Here is a 17446-nt window from a genome sequence, read left to right as displayed (position 1 = left end):
TCAAATAGTTATACAATTTCCTAGCATGCCAATAATTATTCCGTAAAAAGTGTTATCAGGATAAACATTAAATTCATACATACATAATCTCCTGGAGAGATGGAATTCTCTGTGTCATCTTCTACTACCTTCTTTTTAAAAAGTTTTGAATCCTGGAGAAGTTTAAGTGTGGAAAATACTATCGCAGCACTAAAATAGAGAATATGTTTTAAATGTTATTAGTATGACACTCGTGGCATTTGTATGTTATTTCCTAAGTCTCTTCCTCCAAAAAAACCTCCCCATACTCCCACCCATCCCCAAAACTGTTAGGTGCCCCTTCTACGTGCTCTAATAGCACCCTGGCCTTTACCATAAGGTGATACTTACAGCATTATTTAATTGCCTGTAAAACTGCTCTGTGTTTGTCTCAGCTAATTTATCTTATCCCCTGCTGACACCCAGCATCTAGTAGCTTGGACATAATAGGAGCTAAAAAATATTTTTAAATGAAAATGAGTGAATGAAAGAATAAATGAATGAATGAATGTTTCCAAGATCTAAAACAAAATTTACTGACAATCTCATTAATAAAATGAGCACACATGTATTTTACATACATCAGGATGTGGTTCTCCAGTTTTCTGACATTATAAAACTGTTCTGCTTAATGCTGTGTACTTGGAAACTCTTAAGAAAAATTACTGCTCAATCAGTATCTAGCAGTGCCAGGAGGGAAAGGTACTTAATGCAGAAAATAGAAGCCAGGAGATAGTAATTCTCCTCACTTCCTGTTGTTCAGTATGTAAATTTTTCTTCACTTTAAACCATCACGTCCTCCTTCCCTGTAGAATGATAAATGTATAATTGATGTCACACTTTTTCAAAATATTTTAATAATATATGTTAACAGGCTCCTTCATTTGAAAATCTATTCCAAAACAAAATTCAAAATACAGAATAATCTGTGTACCTGACGATGCTTATTGCAGTGCTACTTCATAACACAGAAAGACTGAGTGAAAGCCAAACGGGCAATGTATCCATTTATCTAATGCCCCACTAGATATCTCCACTTGAATAGTGAATAAGAATCACATTTAAGAGGTGTTATGGGTTAAACTGTGTAGAGGTCCTAACCCTCAGTGCTCATCATGCATCCTTATTTGGAAATAGAGTCTTTACAGAGGTAAACAAGCTAAAATAAGGTCATTTAGGGTGGACCATAATCCAATATAACTGGTGTCCCTATAAAAGGGGGAAATTTGGACAGAGAGACAGACATGCACAGAGGGAATATGATGTGAAGACATGCAGGGAGCAGACAGCCTGTGACTGGAGTGATGTGTCTACATGCCGAGGAACATCAGAGATGGCTGGCAAACATCAGGAGCTACAAGAGGCAAGGAAGGGCGCCCCCCAGAGCTGTCAAAAAGAGCAGGGTCCTGCCGACACCTTGATTTTGGACTTTCAGCCTCCAGAACCGTGAGACGATAACATTCTGTCGTTTTAAGCCACCCAGTCTTGGGTACTATGTTGTGGCAGGAAACTAGGATAGGTTAAAAGCAGAGCCCCTTGCTTCCCCCTCCTCCACCAAACCTACTCCTCTCCCCTGTTCTCTATCCCAGATAGAGGGCCCAGTATCATCACCGCCTCCTCTTTGCCTCACACTCTGTGTTCAACCCATCAACAAGTTCTGTCAGCTTCAACTTCAAGATCTGGATACTAGCCAGCAGCTCGTCACGTCCGCACCTCGTCCACTGCTAACGCCTCCATCCAAGCCACCAACATCTCCAGACACCCATGGGAGCTTGCTGGCCAGCCCCTGGAGTCCTGGTCTCTATGAAGAGACCACAGTGATCTCTCTTCAGGATGTGAATCAGATCACGACACTTCCGCTGTACTGTTCCAGAAGCCTCCTGCATCCCTGGATTATGGTTAATACACCACCTCCTTTGGGTCAGGTTAGCGAGGTTTCTAGCCAAGAAGATGACCAGCCTCATCTAGGTCCAGGGATGCTTGCAAGAAGGTAGTTAGTCTGTGTGTAGGCTCCTAGAGTATGTACATATGCTCAACTCTTAATTACATTTTTAAAGCCTTTTTTGTATGTATCTACACATTGTATTGAAAGATATTTTCTCTCTCTTTTTTCCCCTCAACTTCTTTAAAAAAATTGGTAACTGGTATTTACTGTACTCACCACCTCTCAGGTGCTGTGTTAAATGCTTATTGTGAATTAATTCACTTAATCCGTACCACAAACCTACAAGGTATGTACTATTATCATCCCTATTTTATAGTTAAGTTAACTGAGGCCCACAAATGTTATGTGACTTGCCTAAGGTGACTCAGCTAGCAAGAGGAGGTAGGATCAGAGCCCAGGCCACTGGCCCCTGAGCCTGCAGCACCCTTAATCATTAAGCTACAATGTGGCCTCTTTCTTTTCACAGTTCTAACAAGCTTTGGCTTTGTTTATACTGGCACAGTGTTACTCATTGCCACATTTGTATTACCATATGGTCACTGCACCTTTTACAATATAAAAGGCGTTCTTTGTCCAGTTTAATGCCTTTTGCCTTGCATTCTACTTAGCAGACTTCATGAAACGGGATTATTATGAGGATATTAAATAAGGTATTTAGTCTTTCACTTGCTCAAAAATATGTATTGAGCACCTGCTATTGGCCAGGAACAAATCTAGGGGCTATGGATACAGTCCCTGGCCTCACTGAGTTGACATTCTATTGAGAGCAGGGTATTCTTAACAAAGAGGAGTGCTTGGCAAATAGACGGCTCTCAATGCATCGTAGCCGTTACCATTATTAGTATATAAAGTTGGACAGGGAATATGCAGGGACTAAATTGATTTTTTTTCTAAGTTGTTAACCAGCATCAAAACCTTTCAGCCATTATTGAATTTCAATCTCCGAAGATTTTACTGAGTCCTTAAAATGGTTTAGATACTTGTAGAATATTTTCTAAAGTATGGTTTGTGATTATCTAAACTTACTAGTTTTTGTTTTTTTTTTAATAAAACTAAACAAGGAAGCAAGAAAACAGCAACAAAAAACACAATGCTGATGGGGTGTGTGTCCAGGTACGGAATCTCTTTTTCCCCACACCCTTCCTCCCTGAAGGATACACACATGTTTCTAACGCACCTTGTTTACTGAGTAGCTTCAGAGGTTAGCACAGGATGACAACTAGAGGGCCCTGAAAGGAGAAAATGATGCCCATCCCACTCTTCTGACCTGAAGCCCAAATTCTGATTTCAAGGGAAATGAGGTATGAGGTTTGGAATCTTGCTAACCCCAAAACTTAATGACTAAAATATAAACATACTGTATGTCCTAATCCAGCTGGTACTGCTTAGCTGCACAATGGAAAACCTCTCCTCTGGGAGAGGAGGAGAACTTCCTCCTCTGCACTAGGAAGACAGGAAGTGTAAGGAGGATTACCCACTACAAACAGTCAAAATCCCAGCAGGAGGATGTTTCACTCTTACACAAAATAAAAAGGCTCAAATGTTATTCCATTTAGACAATAAATTAAATAGAAAGGAGAATTGGAAGGAACACTTCAAAAAAAAAAAAAAAGACAGGATTCTGAAATAGAGAGGCAGCCCTGAAAGAAGCAGAAATACAGTTTGAATAACTCTGATCCCATTTATTTCTTATTAACATTCATGACAAAAATGGTCAGTTTGTTCTCATAAAATCTATGCGGCTTACTCTACCTGTCACCCTAGGGAATGTGCCTTTCAATTTCCTTGACACATAATTTTATTAGAAGTATCATGAAATGTCAAGCTAACCAACATCTGGGAAAGGGACTGTCCAACACTCTCAGCAGCCCCCAGACGGAAGCTCATGGAGGGTAAAGTTCACCTACTAAAACTCATTCATCCTGACAGTAGGCTCCCCCAAGTGACAGCTCTGCTGCAAAAAGCCAGCAACATCAAAGTTTCTGCAGGTTTTTTCCTAAGGGCCAAGCCCATGGATTTAAAATCGGGGCAATTCTGGTATACTTGCACATTATTTGCATACATCTATCTGGTCTTCAAATTAAAGTTCTATTACAACACTCCTTTCTGCGCCATTTTGTAATGTGTAGTTTCTCATTTCCTTCTTTCTCCCTAAAAAAAAAAAAAATCACTCATATCCTCCACACTAAAAGGGTATAAGACACGTAGAGAGCTAGGGAAAGAATGAAGCTAAGTGACAAGAAATATTTTCTAGGGCTGCTACTGCTCTCTGGGACACAGTTTGGAGAAAGGAGTTCTATGTGCCTCCATAGGAAATCATGTAGCCATACAGTCATATATATATATATATATACACACACACACACATATATATTCAATACATATAATTATATATAGTATATATAGTTAGATATATAAACATTTTCTAAATATACATTTATATATTATATATTCAAATCATTTATCTCTATAGGAAACAGTATAGTAAAAATTCCTTCTGTCTTCAAACTTCAGTGGGGAAAACAGTGTATTATTATACTAAGCCTATTTTAACCATCAATCAACTACCATTGTATTCTTTTTTTTTTTACCTTTGTATTCTTAAAGATAGCTACAAATGTGACAATACTCTAAACGAGTGGGTCTCAAGTGTTTTTACTCTCAGCACCCATTTACATCATTAAAGATTATTAAGAAACCCCAAAGAGCTCTATCAATATTTACCATATTGGAAATTAAACGGAGAAATGTTTAACTTAACATTTATTAATTCATTTAAAAATAAAAATCATAAACCCATTATATTTAATATAAATAATGTATTTTTATGGAAAATATATTTTCAAAAACCAAAAAATAGTGAGAAGGATTCCATTGTTTTTGCATTTTTGCAAATCTCTTTAACATCTGGCTTAAAAAGAGAAAATCTGCTTAATAGAAGACTTTCATATCTGCTTCTATGTTCAGTCTGTTGTGACATAATGTTTTGGATGAAGCGTATGAAGACGACTAGGTCTCACACAGATAGTTATTGAACGTGGGAGGAGTATTTTAAGAGCCTCTTCAAATAATTGTGAATATTCTTCCTTGATACTATACCAACATGTGACAAATGATAGTTTCTTAAAAGTTTGTTGCTATGTGGAATCTACTACCATACACTGATGAACTTTTCCTACTCTGTTACATGAAAATCTATCAGTCTATCTTGTTAACCAGGATTTTGGAACATCATGCACTGGCCATTTGGAAAACATTAGCTCCCTGAGTTAAATAGATTCCCTTAATGTTGAAGCATTTCATTACACAGTTTTTAAAAAATGATGCTCGTTAATATCACCACCAGTCTCATCAAAGAAATTTAAGCATTAGAAAACTGTCAAGCTCATGACAGCAAATACAAATTTTCCAAAAATCCAATTTTTCTATGAAAGTTTAGATTTTATCATTGACAACAAAAACTATTAGTTGTTTTCCTAGAAGTGGCATGTTCGTTTTGCTCATTTTCAGCAGAATACCTGTCAAATACCCAAGTCTGCATAATCATGGTTTGTCAGTTGTTTTTTCAAATAAAAATGTTGTTCCATGAAAAAAACAGCTTGTTCAGCTCTCGGTTCATCCACATGTGTGCTGTTCCTCAAGATAACCATCAGACTGTGATATGCAGCAGAAGTGCTTGAGGTATATTTCCCACTTAATATATTCCCACAGAATATTAAAACTACATTCAAGAATAGGTATTTATAAATATAACAGATTCTACTGCTTCATCAAAGGCATTCTTAAGTAAATCTGGCTTTTTTTTTTTTAATTGCAAGCGCGCAGCAGTGAAGAACAGAATGGCTACTAGTTCGGTTTGGTGTCACTGCTTTGATTCGTGGTGAGCTACCGGAAGTTTTACCACTGTTGCTTTTTCAGCATCAGTGCAAATAACAACACAGTGAAAAAGGCAAGCAACCTCTTAGTTTTATAAACTATTATAAACATAGTTTACCATGTTATAAACTACTATAAAAATAGTTCTGACCTTACAGACCTCCCTGGGTTTCAGGAACGCCCACAGGTCTGAAGACCACACTTGGAGAATCACTGCTCCAAACAGACATTATGAACCTTCATCGCTGCTTACAAACCACAGAAATTTTAAATTCCCCAAAACCTATACTGTCTCTAGCATAAAATCAAATTTAGATGTGGTTAATCATGGAATAGCCTTCAGTCAAGGCTCCCACTGATGAGACAATTGTCTGTTTCCAATCTAAGCAAAAGCAAAGGGGGATTTCTGCTGAATTGATTTCCCCTTTGCAAAGGCTACAGGAGGGCTTCTCCTGTTTAAAGAGAAGGGCCATCTAAAAAATTAACTCTCTTTCCAAATTCTGAATCTAATGCATAGAACTTAAAACATGGAATTTTAGTATAATGAGAAAGTTAAGGAGGGAAAAAAAAATTTGTTTCCATCTAATTTGATCATTTCTCCTTTTCATTCAGTAATTATATTTTTCATTTCTAAAATTTCTATTTAGTTTTTTTTTCTAAATTCATCTGTTCCTTTTTTATCTCGTCTCATTCTCTTCCATCCTTCACATCTCTGAACAGTTTATTTCTTGGGCTGGGAAGCTGCCATTTGTTGTGCCTGCTGACTCTCTTCTGTGGCTCTTTCTTCATTTGGTTTATGATATTTGACTCTGGGCTACCTTTACCGGCAGTTATTTTCCATGAGAGTCCTGCATTTCCTAGGTAACCTCTATGAGACAGTTTTGGTTTTGCCTCTGCTCCAGCTCTGTGATGTCAGGATCAGTTTCAAAGTTAATTTCTCAGGGTTTCTGCATTTCATTGTCAGTGCCAGTTTGGACCCCGCAACTGCCAATAGCATTGATCTGAAGAAACTGATTCCTCTTGGGTTACTCTTTTTCCATCCAGCGCAGGCAGCAGTTTCCTTGCTGGTCCCCAGAGACCACTGTGGAATCCCAAGCTAGGGGACAGTTTCATTCTGTATTAGAGAAACAAAGAAGACTGGACTGGGATCCTACCCTACTGTGTACCAATTATATCAGAGCATCAAATTTGCCCTCTCTGCTGGGTCACTTTCATTAGCATATAATACATCATCGCTGCTCCCATCTCAAGAAAATTTGTCTTGACCCTACTTCTACCAGCTGCTGACATCCTATTCCTCTACTCCCCTTTACTGTAAAACTCCTCAAAAGAATCATCTTTACTTGCAGGTTCCAATTTCTCTCCTCCCATTTTCTCATAAAACCACTCTAAATATGCTCTTTCCCCCACTGCCTTTTAAATTACTCCTGCCGAGGTCACCAGTGACCTCCATGTTGCTAAATCATGCAATGGTCAATTCTCTATTCTCATCTCAGTCTATCTGGAGCTTTTGGCAGAGTCGATCACTCCATTCTCCCTGATACACTTTCTTCACTTGGCTTTCAGGATTTCATAATCTCCTGGTCTTCATATATTTACTGGTCATTTCTTCTCAGTCTCCTCTGCTGGTTCCTCATTTTCTCCCCAGTCTCCAACCAAACCCAACCCTCAGTCCTTGGTCCTTCTCTTTCTTTCATCTACTCACATTCCCTAAGGAATCTCATTCATTTAAAGGCTTGAAATACTATCTGTATTCTAAAGACTCCAAGAATATTTGACATTTTCAATTGCACCTCCAAGGGACATAGTCTAAACGCGTCCAAAATCTAACTTCAGATCTTTCCCCTATATAAGCTGTACTGCCACAATCTTCCCCACTGTGGTTAGGGACAACTTCTTTTGTAACTCCTCTCTTTTTCTCACCACTCTACAGCCAATCCATCAGCAAATTCTAATGGCTCTACTTTCAAAATATACCCAGAATCCGACTTATCACTACCTCTAGTGCTACGGCCCTGATCAGAGCCACTAACATATTTCTTCTTCTTATAGCAGCTTCCCCAGCTGATCTCCCTGCTTTCAAACCCTTTCCCTCTTACAGTCAATTCTCAACCTCAAAACCAGGGTTATCCCTTTGAAGTGAAAATCAGATGATGTCATTCCTCTGCTTGAAACAATACAATGACTCCTTACTTCCCTCAGACTAAAAGCAGAAGTCTTCACCCTGTCCAGAAGGTCCTATATAATCTGCCTCCCCCATCAAGGATGACCTCTTTGAACATCTCTCTTAAAACTCTTGCTCGCTCCATCCTAGCCACAAGAGACCCCGTGCTGTCCCTCAAACATGTATCAGGCATGTTCCCATGACCTGCAGCACTCCATCTACAGATATTTGCATGGGCCCCCACGTTTATTTGTTCACATGTCACCTCATCAATAAAGCCTACCCTGACCACTCAAAATTTGGTTCAGATGTCAAGACTGATGCCATACACATCAAGGGGTGTGAGAAGGTTGATTCCTCCCATAGTGAGACTATCCAGGAAGAGCAGCGCAGCCTCCTGAACAGGCTGCAAATGTCTTGAGAGAAAAGAGAAAGGAGACTGGCTGGGCTTTATAGGAGTTAACGGGTGGCGCTGGGGTAAGGGTTCCCACGTGTGGGCCAGGTCGGTGTGATTTAAACGTCCCACCAGCACCAAAGGAGGGGGCAACTAGGCTTTCTTCTCTGCTTGCCCAGGTGTGGGGCAGAGGGGACGGGGGTGGCGGAGCTTCAAAGCAGTCAGTTAACGAACATCTAAATGGAGTCATTCTCTTTATTACAACTGCACAGTTTTAACAGGATAACCCCTCCTCCTCCCCCTGCCTCTATCCCTGATATTCTCCATAACACTTATTTTTGGCCACACTATATAATTTACTTACTTGTTAGGTTTACAGTTTATTGTCAGCCTGTTTATTATCTATTAGAATATAAACTCCATGAAGGTAGGATTTTTGTCAATATTGTTATATATTTTGTGTATACTGTATATATCAGTGTTAGGATACAGAACTTAGGACCATGCCTAGAATATCGTAGGTGCCCCCAAATTACTTGTTGAATGAATTAATGAATGGTAAGATAAGAAATCTGCTCATTATTCAAAGAATCACTATTGAAAGTGTTCTCACGACAGAGGTGTTTATAATAAATGATATGGGAAGTTCTTGAAAGTATATTTCTATATTATTCAATACTAAAAAATCACTGAGAAGTATTTTTAACTATGCAAGTGTTTATATGTCTATGAGCTTATGAATACAGAAACTATGTTCTATTCATCTTTGTCTCCTTGGTGCCTAGATCAGAGCCCAACAGTGAGGCAGTTAGCAGATACTGGTCACTATATATGAATGAATCAATGAACAAATGAAAAGAAAGGTCTGACATTAGCAACTGCATCACATTTTAAAAATGAGCCACCTACAATATTAAGTGGTTGAGCACAGCATAGTTCAGGAGATGTTACTTTTTCAAAATAGAGCTTGTTTTTAATGTTTTTATCAGTTGTCTAGGGAGAAAACACTCCATAGGTGTTATTTGTAAAAAAAAAAGCTATAAGGAATTTAGGTTCTGCCTTTTAAAAATAAATTATTAATTAAAAAGGAGAACTCTGTGACTTTATGTTTCACATAAAACATCCTAGCTATATGCTTTAATAAACCAATTAATTTGTTGAGAATTATAGTTTTAAATGTAGTAATGTGTGAAAACTCTCCTGAATAATAAAAAGCAAGTCTGCTCTATTAATCTAAGAATTTATAAAATTTACACAAAATTTAGGTATATTTTAACAAATCAGAGTGAAGAAGAAACTGGATGCCGAGACTCGCCTGTATGCTGCCCGGTGTCTCTGCAGGGCGACTGCAGCCAGCTGCAGCCTGACCTCCACCACAATCTCTAGCTCGCCAGCCGAACACTGAGAGAGGTTCTTATGGCCTGGATGCTCCGTCTCTGACACAAGGAAGTTGAGCCTGTCTTCAGCTTCTGTCAGTAAAATTGACTAAAGAAAGAACAACACACAATCACCCAAGTTCAGAAATAATACAAATCATGTCTCATTCTTATTCATCAAATATTTCTCATGTACTGAAAAGTAACAATGAATGGAAGACCTAAAAGTAAATCTGAACAAAATCATCAGAGAAGAGAGCTCAGTGAACAGGAAAAAGACAACAGGGAATGAAAAGGGAAGTAATGGCAAGAGTTAAGTGTGTAGCAGACCTACTAGAGCATGGACTTGAGGATATAGGGAGGGGGAAGGGTAAGCTGTGACAAAGTGAGAGAGTGGCATGGACATATATACACTACCAAACGTAAAATAGATAGCTAGTGGGAAGTAGCCGCATAGCACAGGGAGATCAGCTAGGTGGTTTGTGACCACCTAGAGGGGTGGGATAGGGAGGGATACGCAAGAGGGAAGAGATATGGGAACATATGTATATGTATAACTGATTCACTTTGTTATAAAGCAGAAACTAACACGCCATTGTAAAGCAATTATACTCCAATAAAGATGTTAAAAAAAAAAAAAAAGTAAGTGTGTAGGGCAGTGACCCTTTATTGCATGCACAGCCAGTGCCCATACTTGCTTATTCATAGTAGCTGTGTTCTAGAAAGTTGCTGCAAACACTGAGTCAGCTAATACTGAAGCATTGCTCCTAGGGAAATACAGGGATAGGTTCCTACGAGCCTCTGGTCACACCATTTTTGTCAGCTGATCAGTATATAACCTTGTTTAATGTGTGTTTATGTTTAAAGACACATTATTGAATATACAGCGTAGATTCATTAACCTTGAACTCACAGCCAATAACTCTACAACTCATGCCTGACTGAAGTTGTCTAACACACATATCTTCTCCAAAAGGCACATCACAGCCTCCTTGCACTTAGGATTACTAGACAGCTCTTCAGCACTATGCATTAGGGGCCATTTCAAATAGTGAAAAGATCAACAAAAGACCCCACAAAAATGCAAAAAGCTTGGCAATAAATGAAAAGGACACTTGTTTATAGTATGAAAGTGGAAAGAAAAAGTCAGCATTGCCTTGTTCAGCTCAGCTGGGAATGTGCATATCAGGCAACTCAAAGTTTTCTATGCTCTGTGCCCGTCCCCAAATGACCACCAAAGAGCAAAGAGTATTGATTTGGGAGTTACAATTACATTTTAGCAGATAAGCAAGTTAGCAGATACTGAATCTGTGAATAATGAGGATCAACTGTATTTCAAATTAAACTATGGTAACCTAACTGGTAATGTAAAGATAATGAGATTTTACAGTTGACAATCAGTACTAAATAGCAAAAGCAATACTAAATAGGAACATGGCAAAAAAGAAAGGGACCAACCAATCTTTCAAGGAACAGGTCTCTAAAACCTTGTTTGTATAGAGCAGTAAATACTATATAAGGACTAGGGTAATTTAGTATAATGGTTAAGAATGTAATCTGTATTTTATTAGTTGTACGGCATTAGTGAATTTCTTACTGTCTAAGCCTCAGTTTATTCATGGTTCAGCACAATACAGTTCAAAAATGATTAATATGTACATCACAGAGTTGTGAGAATTAAATAATCATGCCAAGTGCCTGTCACATAGTAAGCACTGAATAAATGGTACTGTTGTTGTTCCTGTTGTTATCACTATTATTATTAGGAAACACCAAACAGGGCATGGAATGCTCAAATCCCATCAGATAATAAATCTTATTCCCCACGGAAACTTAATCAAGTTAAAAGGTCAAAGTCTGACACCTCTCGGCATCTGCTTTTCTCATGGAGAGTAGACTCCATCCCTGGCCCCAACCCATGCTTAGGCAAGAAAAACTACGTGAGTAAGCACAGTCCTGAAAGTTGACCTGTCCAGGGCCTAACAGTGGGCTTTCTGGTAACGGATTCACTATGATTTGAAAATTCTTTTAAACTTACCTTTAGTGTGCTAAGTGCGAAGTCCTCTTTCATTTGTGTAAGCTGACAAAGTAAGCCTCCCTCATCCTTTAAACACACCTCTATAAGACACAACATTTTGGAAGAACTAAGGATATCTGTGGTTAGCTTAAATATTAATTCTAATTTACAAAACTCATCATTAGTTGGGAAATTTAATGTTTAAAAACAACCACAATGATAATTAGAAACACACTGCTCTATCAAATGGTCCCTAAATATCAGACATTAGAAGACAGGCTGATTCTTAAATTCTGAAAGGATCTTTTGGGTGCTTGGTGATGCCATTCAAGTTATCGGCTACTGATATAAAATAGTGGTTCCTCACCTGGGATCCCGGGACCCCTTAAGGTCCTCAAAGAATTGGGTTGGCCAGAAAGTTCGTTCAGGTTTTTCGTAAGCTGTTAGGAAAAACCCGAACGAATTTTTTGGCCAACCCAATATTTTGGGTCTTCCAGATATTTATAATATCTTGATAAGATCTCCTTGAAGTGTCAGTTCTGCTGATATGCTCCAAGACCTCCTTAGAAGTGTCAGTTCATGCCCCTCACTCTAAGAGCAGAGAGTGAGACCATTTGGAACAGCACAAACTACAATCCTCAAATATCTCAAAATTCCTACCCACAATCCAAAGTTAGCCCTCATTCTGAGCGAGGGAGCATTGAGAGAATTTGGATCACAAACTTTGCCTGCTATAGTAAGCCTGGCTTCTAGACTACAGAAGGGAGAAACACTACACGTCATTATTTGACTAGGAATTAAGGCACAAATTACCCACCTGAAGAGACTAAGTTTGTCAAGTGGAAGAGGGAGTCCAGAATAACATGGAACTGAACACACCTGACTTCCTCCCTTCTTCCAACTTCCATTTGCCTGGCTCTTCTCCTAAATTAGGAGACTCTGGAGCTAGAGGGTCAGCGGAGTATGAGGGAGGGCCCAGAAGAAAGATCTGGGACTAGGTCTTCTCCCCTAAGGGAAAGTGAGAGACAGGCAAGGATAGAAACGGAGGAACGCTAGGATGATACCAAAACATGAGAAATCCTGGCAAGAGGTTAATCCACCTCTTTCTCCTGCTCTCTCTGCCTCCTGAGTGACCCCAACCCCTGTGTGGCCCTCCCATGTTGTAGCATGCCCCTCCCTCTTGGGAGCTGTAAGTAACAAACTCTGTTTTCAATGGCAGCCATCTCCTGATCTGTTGGCCTCACCACACCTGAATAATAATAAAACTTACACTTTAAAACAGAGGCCAATATTATTCTGATACTAAAACTAGACAAAGACACCATAAGAAAACTACACAATACATGTTATGAATATGGATGCAAAAATCTTCAACAAAACCCTAGCAAACAATCCAGCAACATATAAAAAGAATTATATACACCATGACCAAGTGGGATTTATCCCAAGAAAGCAAGGTTGGTTAAACACTCAAAAATCAACCAATATAATACATGCGTACAGACAGAATAAAAAACAAAGACCATATAATCATCTTAATAGACACAGGAAAAGCATTTAATAAAATCCAACACCTTTTCATGATAAAATCACTCAACAACCTAGGAATAGAAGAGAAATTCTTCTAGCTGATAAAGGACATCTATGAAAAACCCACAGTTAACATCATACTTAGTGGTAAAAAAAAAAAACACACCTATTTTTAAGGCAACATTAATTTATTTGAAAAATATGTATATAGTTTTATGTGTATATATGGGCCATAAATCCCATCCATGGGTATCTTATCCTATAGAAATATACACTACAGTATGGATATGTAGTGCTTCCACACTGTTCCCTAGAAACAAAGTGAACGCACAACAGGGGAATGGCTGAATAAACCATGGGCTGTTCACAGCATAAAACACCACACAGCCGGTTTAGGGGACCAAAGCAAATCAGCTGACTTGGAGTGGCTTAGCAAAGTTTTTTACATAAGAAATGCAAGAGGCAGAAAAATGTAAAATACATCATTTCTTAAATAAATGACAAATCCTATTTTGTATGTGCAGCTGACCCTTGATCAACATGGGGGTTAGGGACACTGACCCTCCATGCAGGTGAAAATCCACGTATAATTTATAGTTGGCGCTTGGTATAGACGGTCCTCTGTATCCACAGTTCAGCATCTGCAGATTCAACCAGCCACAGATTGTGCAGTAATGTAATATTCACTATTGAAAAATATTGGTGTATAAACAGACCTGTGCAATTCAAACCTGTGTTGTTCAAGGGTCAACTGTATATAATGTAAGAAAGTGGACAAATATGCAGATATATTGGTGGATATGGATAGGCAGGTACCTAGACATAAGCACATATGTGTGTCATTAAGTGAGCTCAGAGAAAACCATGAAAGAATATCTACTAGAATGTTCATATGGATTATTGGGGGGTAGAGTGGGGGATAGGTGGGGAAAGGGAATAGAAAGAGAAATAAGCAAAAAAAAAAATAGAACAAAAGATTACCTTTCAAGTTTGGGAGGTTTGGTCTGTTTTTCTCATTAATAAGACCATGGCAGACTGGTTTCATTTTGTGTTCTGGGATACAATTTATTGTTGCAGCCACATTTACTAAAAAGTATGCTTTAACAAAGGCAAACTTATTTAAGAGATGTTGCTGACCGACCGTAACCAGAATTAGAGGCAAGCCTTTGTTTATTAAATCATCAAGTGCCTAAAAAAAAATTTAAAAAAAAGACAAAGTAGTAAAATACTGTTTTCAGATATTATTAGCTTCAGTCCCCTTCTGCAGTCCTCATTTGGTGCAGGGTGAAGGAATTCAGGGATAGACATGAGGGAACATAATCGGCAGGTCTGTTGAGAGAGGTGTCACAATGATGCCAGCAGGTCCACAGTGCTCCTGCCGTTTCCCACCAGTTGGTTACCTGCCCCATGAGGCCAGCCCTGCCACACAGAGTGAGCCCAGTGCCGACAGCGAGGAGGGGACACCTTATCAAAATGGAGCAACTGATAAAGCTCATCAGCCATGCGTGCTGGCCGCTCTGCTTTAGCTCGAGTAAATTAGAGCTCGCAGGATGGGAAAAAGGGGAAGGACGGGAGGATACGCAAACCCCTTCCCAACTTAGAATCTGTGTAAGTCATGAGAATCCCCACCTTGAGGACTCCCTCCACTTCCTGGTCCCCTCCCTTGCATGCATACTTCCTTGGCAATCATGCTAAGTGGTACCACTTTAAGTTCCTGACCAAACCTCAGTGCCACCTGGTCATCATCCTGCATTTTCCCAGTCCACTCACTCTTGCTATCTCCTAGACAACCATTTCATGCTCTTCTTGTTTCTAAATTCTAACACTTTCTCCCCAATGCCCCTCCCAGCTAGTAACCTTGCTTCCTATACTTAAATGAGAAAACTGAAGCAGTCAGAGTAGTGTCCACAGACCTCACAGCTCCACCCCTCTCACCTATCCAAGCATCTGCCTCACTGCCCTGCCTTCCTTCCTGCTTCCTAAGGCTGGTGCCACCACTCAGGCCATCAGTCCTGTCCCCACTGGTATACTCAGCTATTCTCTCCTACATCATAAGTGCCCTTTCTAACAAATACCATATGATTATCACTTACATGTGGAATCTAAAGTATGACACAAATGAACTTATCTATGAAACAGAAACAGACACAGAGAACAGACTTGTGGTTGCCAAGGGGAGAAGGTGGGGGAGGGATGCACTGGGAGTTTGGGGTTAGCAGACACAAACTATTATATATGGAATGGGTAAACAACAAAGTCCTATTGTATAGCACAGAGAACTAAATTCAGTATCCTATGATAAACCATAATGTAAAAGAATATGAAAAATAATGTATATATATACATATGTATAACTGAATCATTTTGCTGTATAGCAGAAATTAACACAAAATTGAAAATCACCTATACTTCAATTTAAAAAAATGTTCCCTTTCTACAGAGACATTCCCATCAGCACACAGCTATGCTGTCTTCACCTCCATTTTAAAAACCAAAAACTCTCTATACCCTGACTTCCCCCTCCAGTTACTACCCTAATTCTCACTTCCCCTAACAGCAACAACCTACAAGGTTGTCAATATTCCAATCTCTCTCCTTTCATTGGCTTTTAAACCTACTCCAACCTTACACTGAAACCCTTTGGTCAAGGTCACCAATGGTCTACACTTGGCTAAATCTAATGGTTAATTCTCAGTCTTCATATGCCATGTTACTTTAATCTAAGACACCATTATTTTATATGCCAATTAAACTTTCACATGCCCACGACTGTAAAATGCATTCTGATTGCAGAGCTATTAAATGTTTTTAAAAATTCATGTTTAAGACTTCGTGAATTATGGTAGTGCATTTCTCAGCAAAATTTGACACTATTAATCATTCCCTCTTCTGAAAATGCTTCTTCTCTTGGCTTTCAAGCCACCACACTCCCTTGGTTTCTTTCCTATTACATCCACTACTCCTTTTCTGTCTTCTTTGCTGGTTCCTCCTCTTTTCCTATACTTCTAAATATTGGAGTGTCCCAGGGCTCCATCCTCTTCCATCCCCTCATTCTCTCCCCTTCGATGATCTTAATCAGGCTCATGGTTTTAATCTCATCTAAACGCTGATTAAATCCCAAATTTTTGTCTCTAGCTCCAACTTCTCTTCTAACTCAAGACTCATATAATCAACTTCTGACTCAATTCTTCCACTTGGATGTCTAACAGATATCTCAAACTCAACCTGTCCAAAAACTGTATTCCTAGTCTCCCACACAAACACAAACACACAAACACACACACACACACACAGTATAAGCTCTATGAGGACTGAGAATCTGTCTGTATTATTGGTTAACTAATGTGTTTGATTGACAGTACCTGCCACACAGTAGACTCAATGGATTAGCTAAAGTGATCCCTTTAAAACACAAGTAGATCAGGCCACACCTCTGCCCTAAACCCTCCAGTGGCTCCTCCTTTTGTTCAGAGTAGGAGCGTAGGTGACAAAAGCCCTACAAGGCCCTTCTCCATCTGAGCACCCCACCACCATCTACCCTGTTACCTCTCTGACCTTGTCTCCAACTGCTCTCCCATCATTCACACAACTCTAGCCACACTGGCCAAGATGTCCCTCACTAAGCTAGACAATCCTGCCCCAGGGCCTTTGCACTCACTGTAGCCTGTTCTTAGATTATTCTTTCTCCAGATTTCATAGGACTTGCACCTTTACCTGCTTCAGGTCTGTTCACCAATGTCACCTCAGTGAGGACTAAGCTGATTGTCCCATTCAAAATTACAACCCCAGTCTAGCCCCATGTTCCCAATCCCCTTTATGAGCTGCTGGGTTCATTTTCCCCTACAGCATGGTTCACCTCCTAACATACTATATAATTTACTCATTTATAACGTGTACATATATATGTTTATTACTAGTCTTGCCCACTAAAATATAAGCTCCCTGAGGGCTTAGAATTTGTTTTGTTGATTAACTGATGTATTTATCTGACAGCACAAGAAGAGTACCTTGCACACAATAGGCTCTTATTAAATATTTGTTGAATTAATATAAAAGGCAGATGCTGGGGCTATGTATTCTAAAAAAAAAAAAAATAAAAGAAATTATTTGCCTTACATGAACTAAA

The 17446-nt window shown here is 39.2% G+C and overlaps 1 protein-coding gene across 1 annotated transcript in view; it reads right to left on the bottom strand.

Annotated features, from left to right (window-relative positions):
* CFAP54 (cilia and flagella associated protein 54) overlaps positions 1-17446 on the bottom strand; it is a gene marked incomplete at its 3' end in the record, with an annotated part of 303390 nt that overhangs the window by 93994 nt on the left and 191950 nt on the right. The window contains exons 49-52 of the mRNA XM_082850839.1: positions 14302-14509; positions 11812-11891; positions 9713-9882; positions 84-189 (exon numbers count right to left, since the gene is read on the bottom strand). Coding sequence (XP_082706965.1) covers positions 84-189; positions 9713-9882; positions 11812-11891; positions 14302-14509 — 564 coding nt within the window. The remainder of the gene's footprint in view (positions 1-83; positions 190-9712; positions 9883-11811; positions 11892-14301; positions 14510-17446) is intronic.

The sequence above is a fragment of the Leucopleurus acutus genome (assembly GCF_964270905.1).
Source record: "Leucopleurus acutus genome assembly, chromosome: 11".
NCBI classification, from domain to species: Eukaryota; Metazoa; Chordata; class Mammalia; order Artiodactyla; family Delphinidae; genus Leucopleurus; species Leucopleurus acutus.
This window is presented reverse-complemented; position numbering and strand designations above follow the sequence as displayed.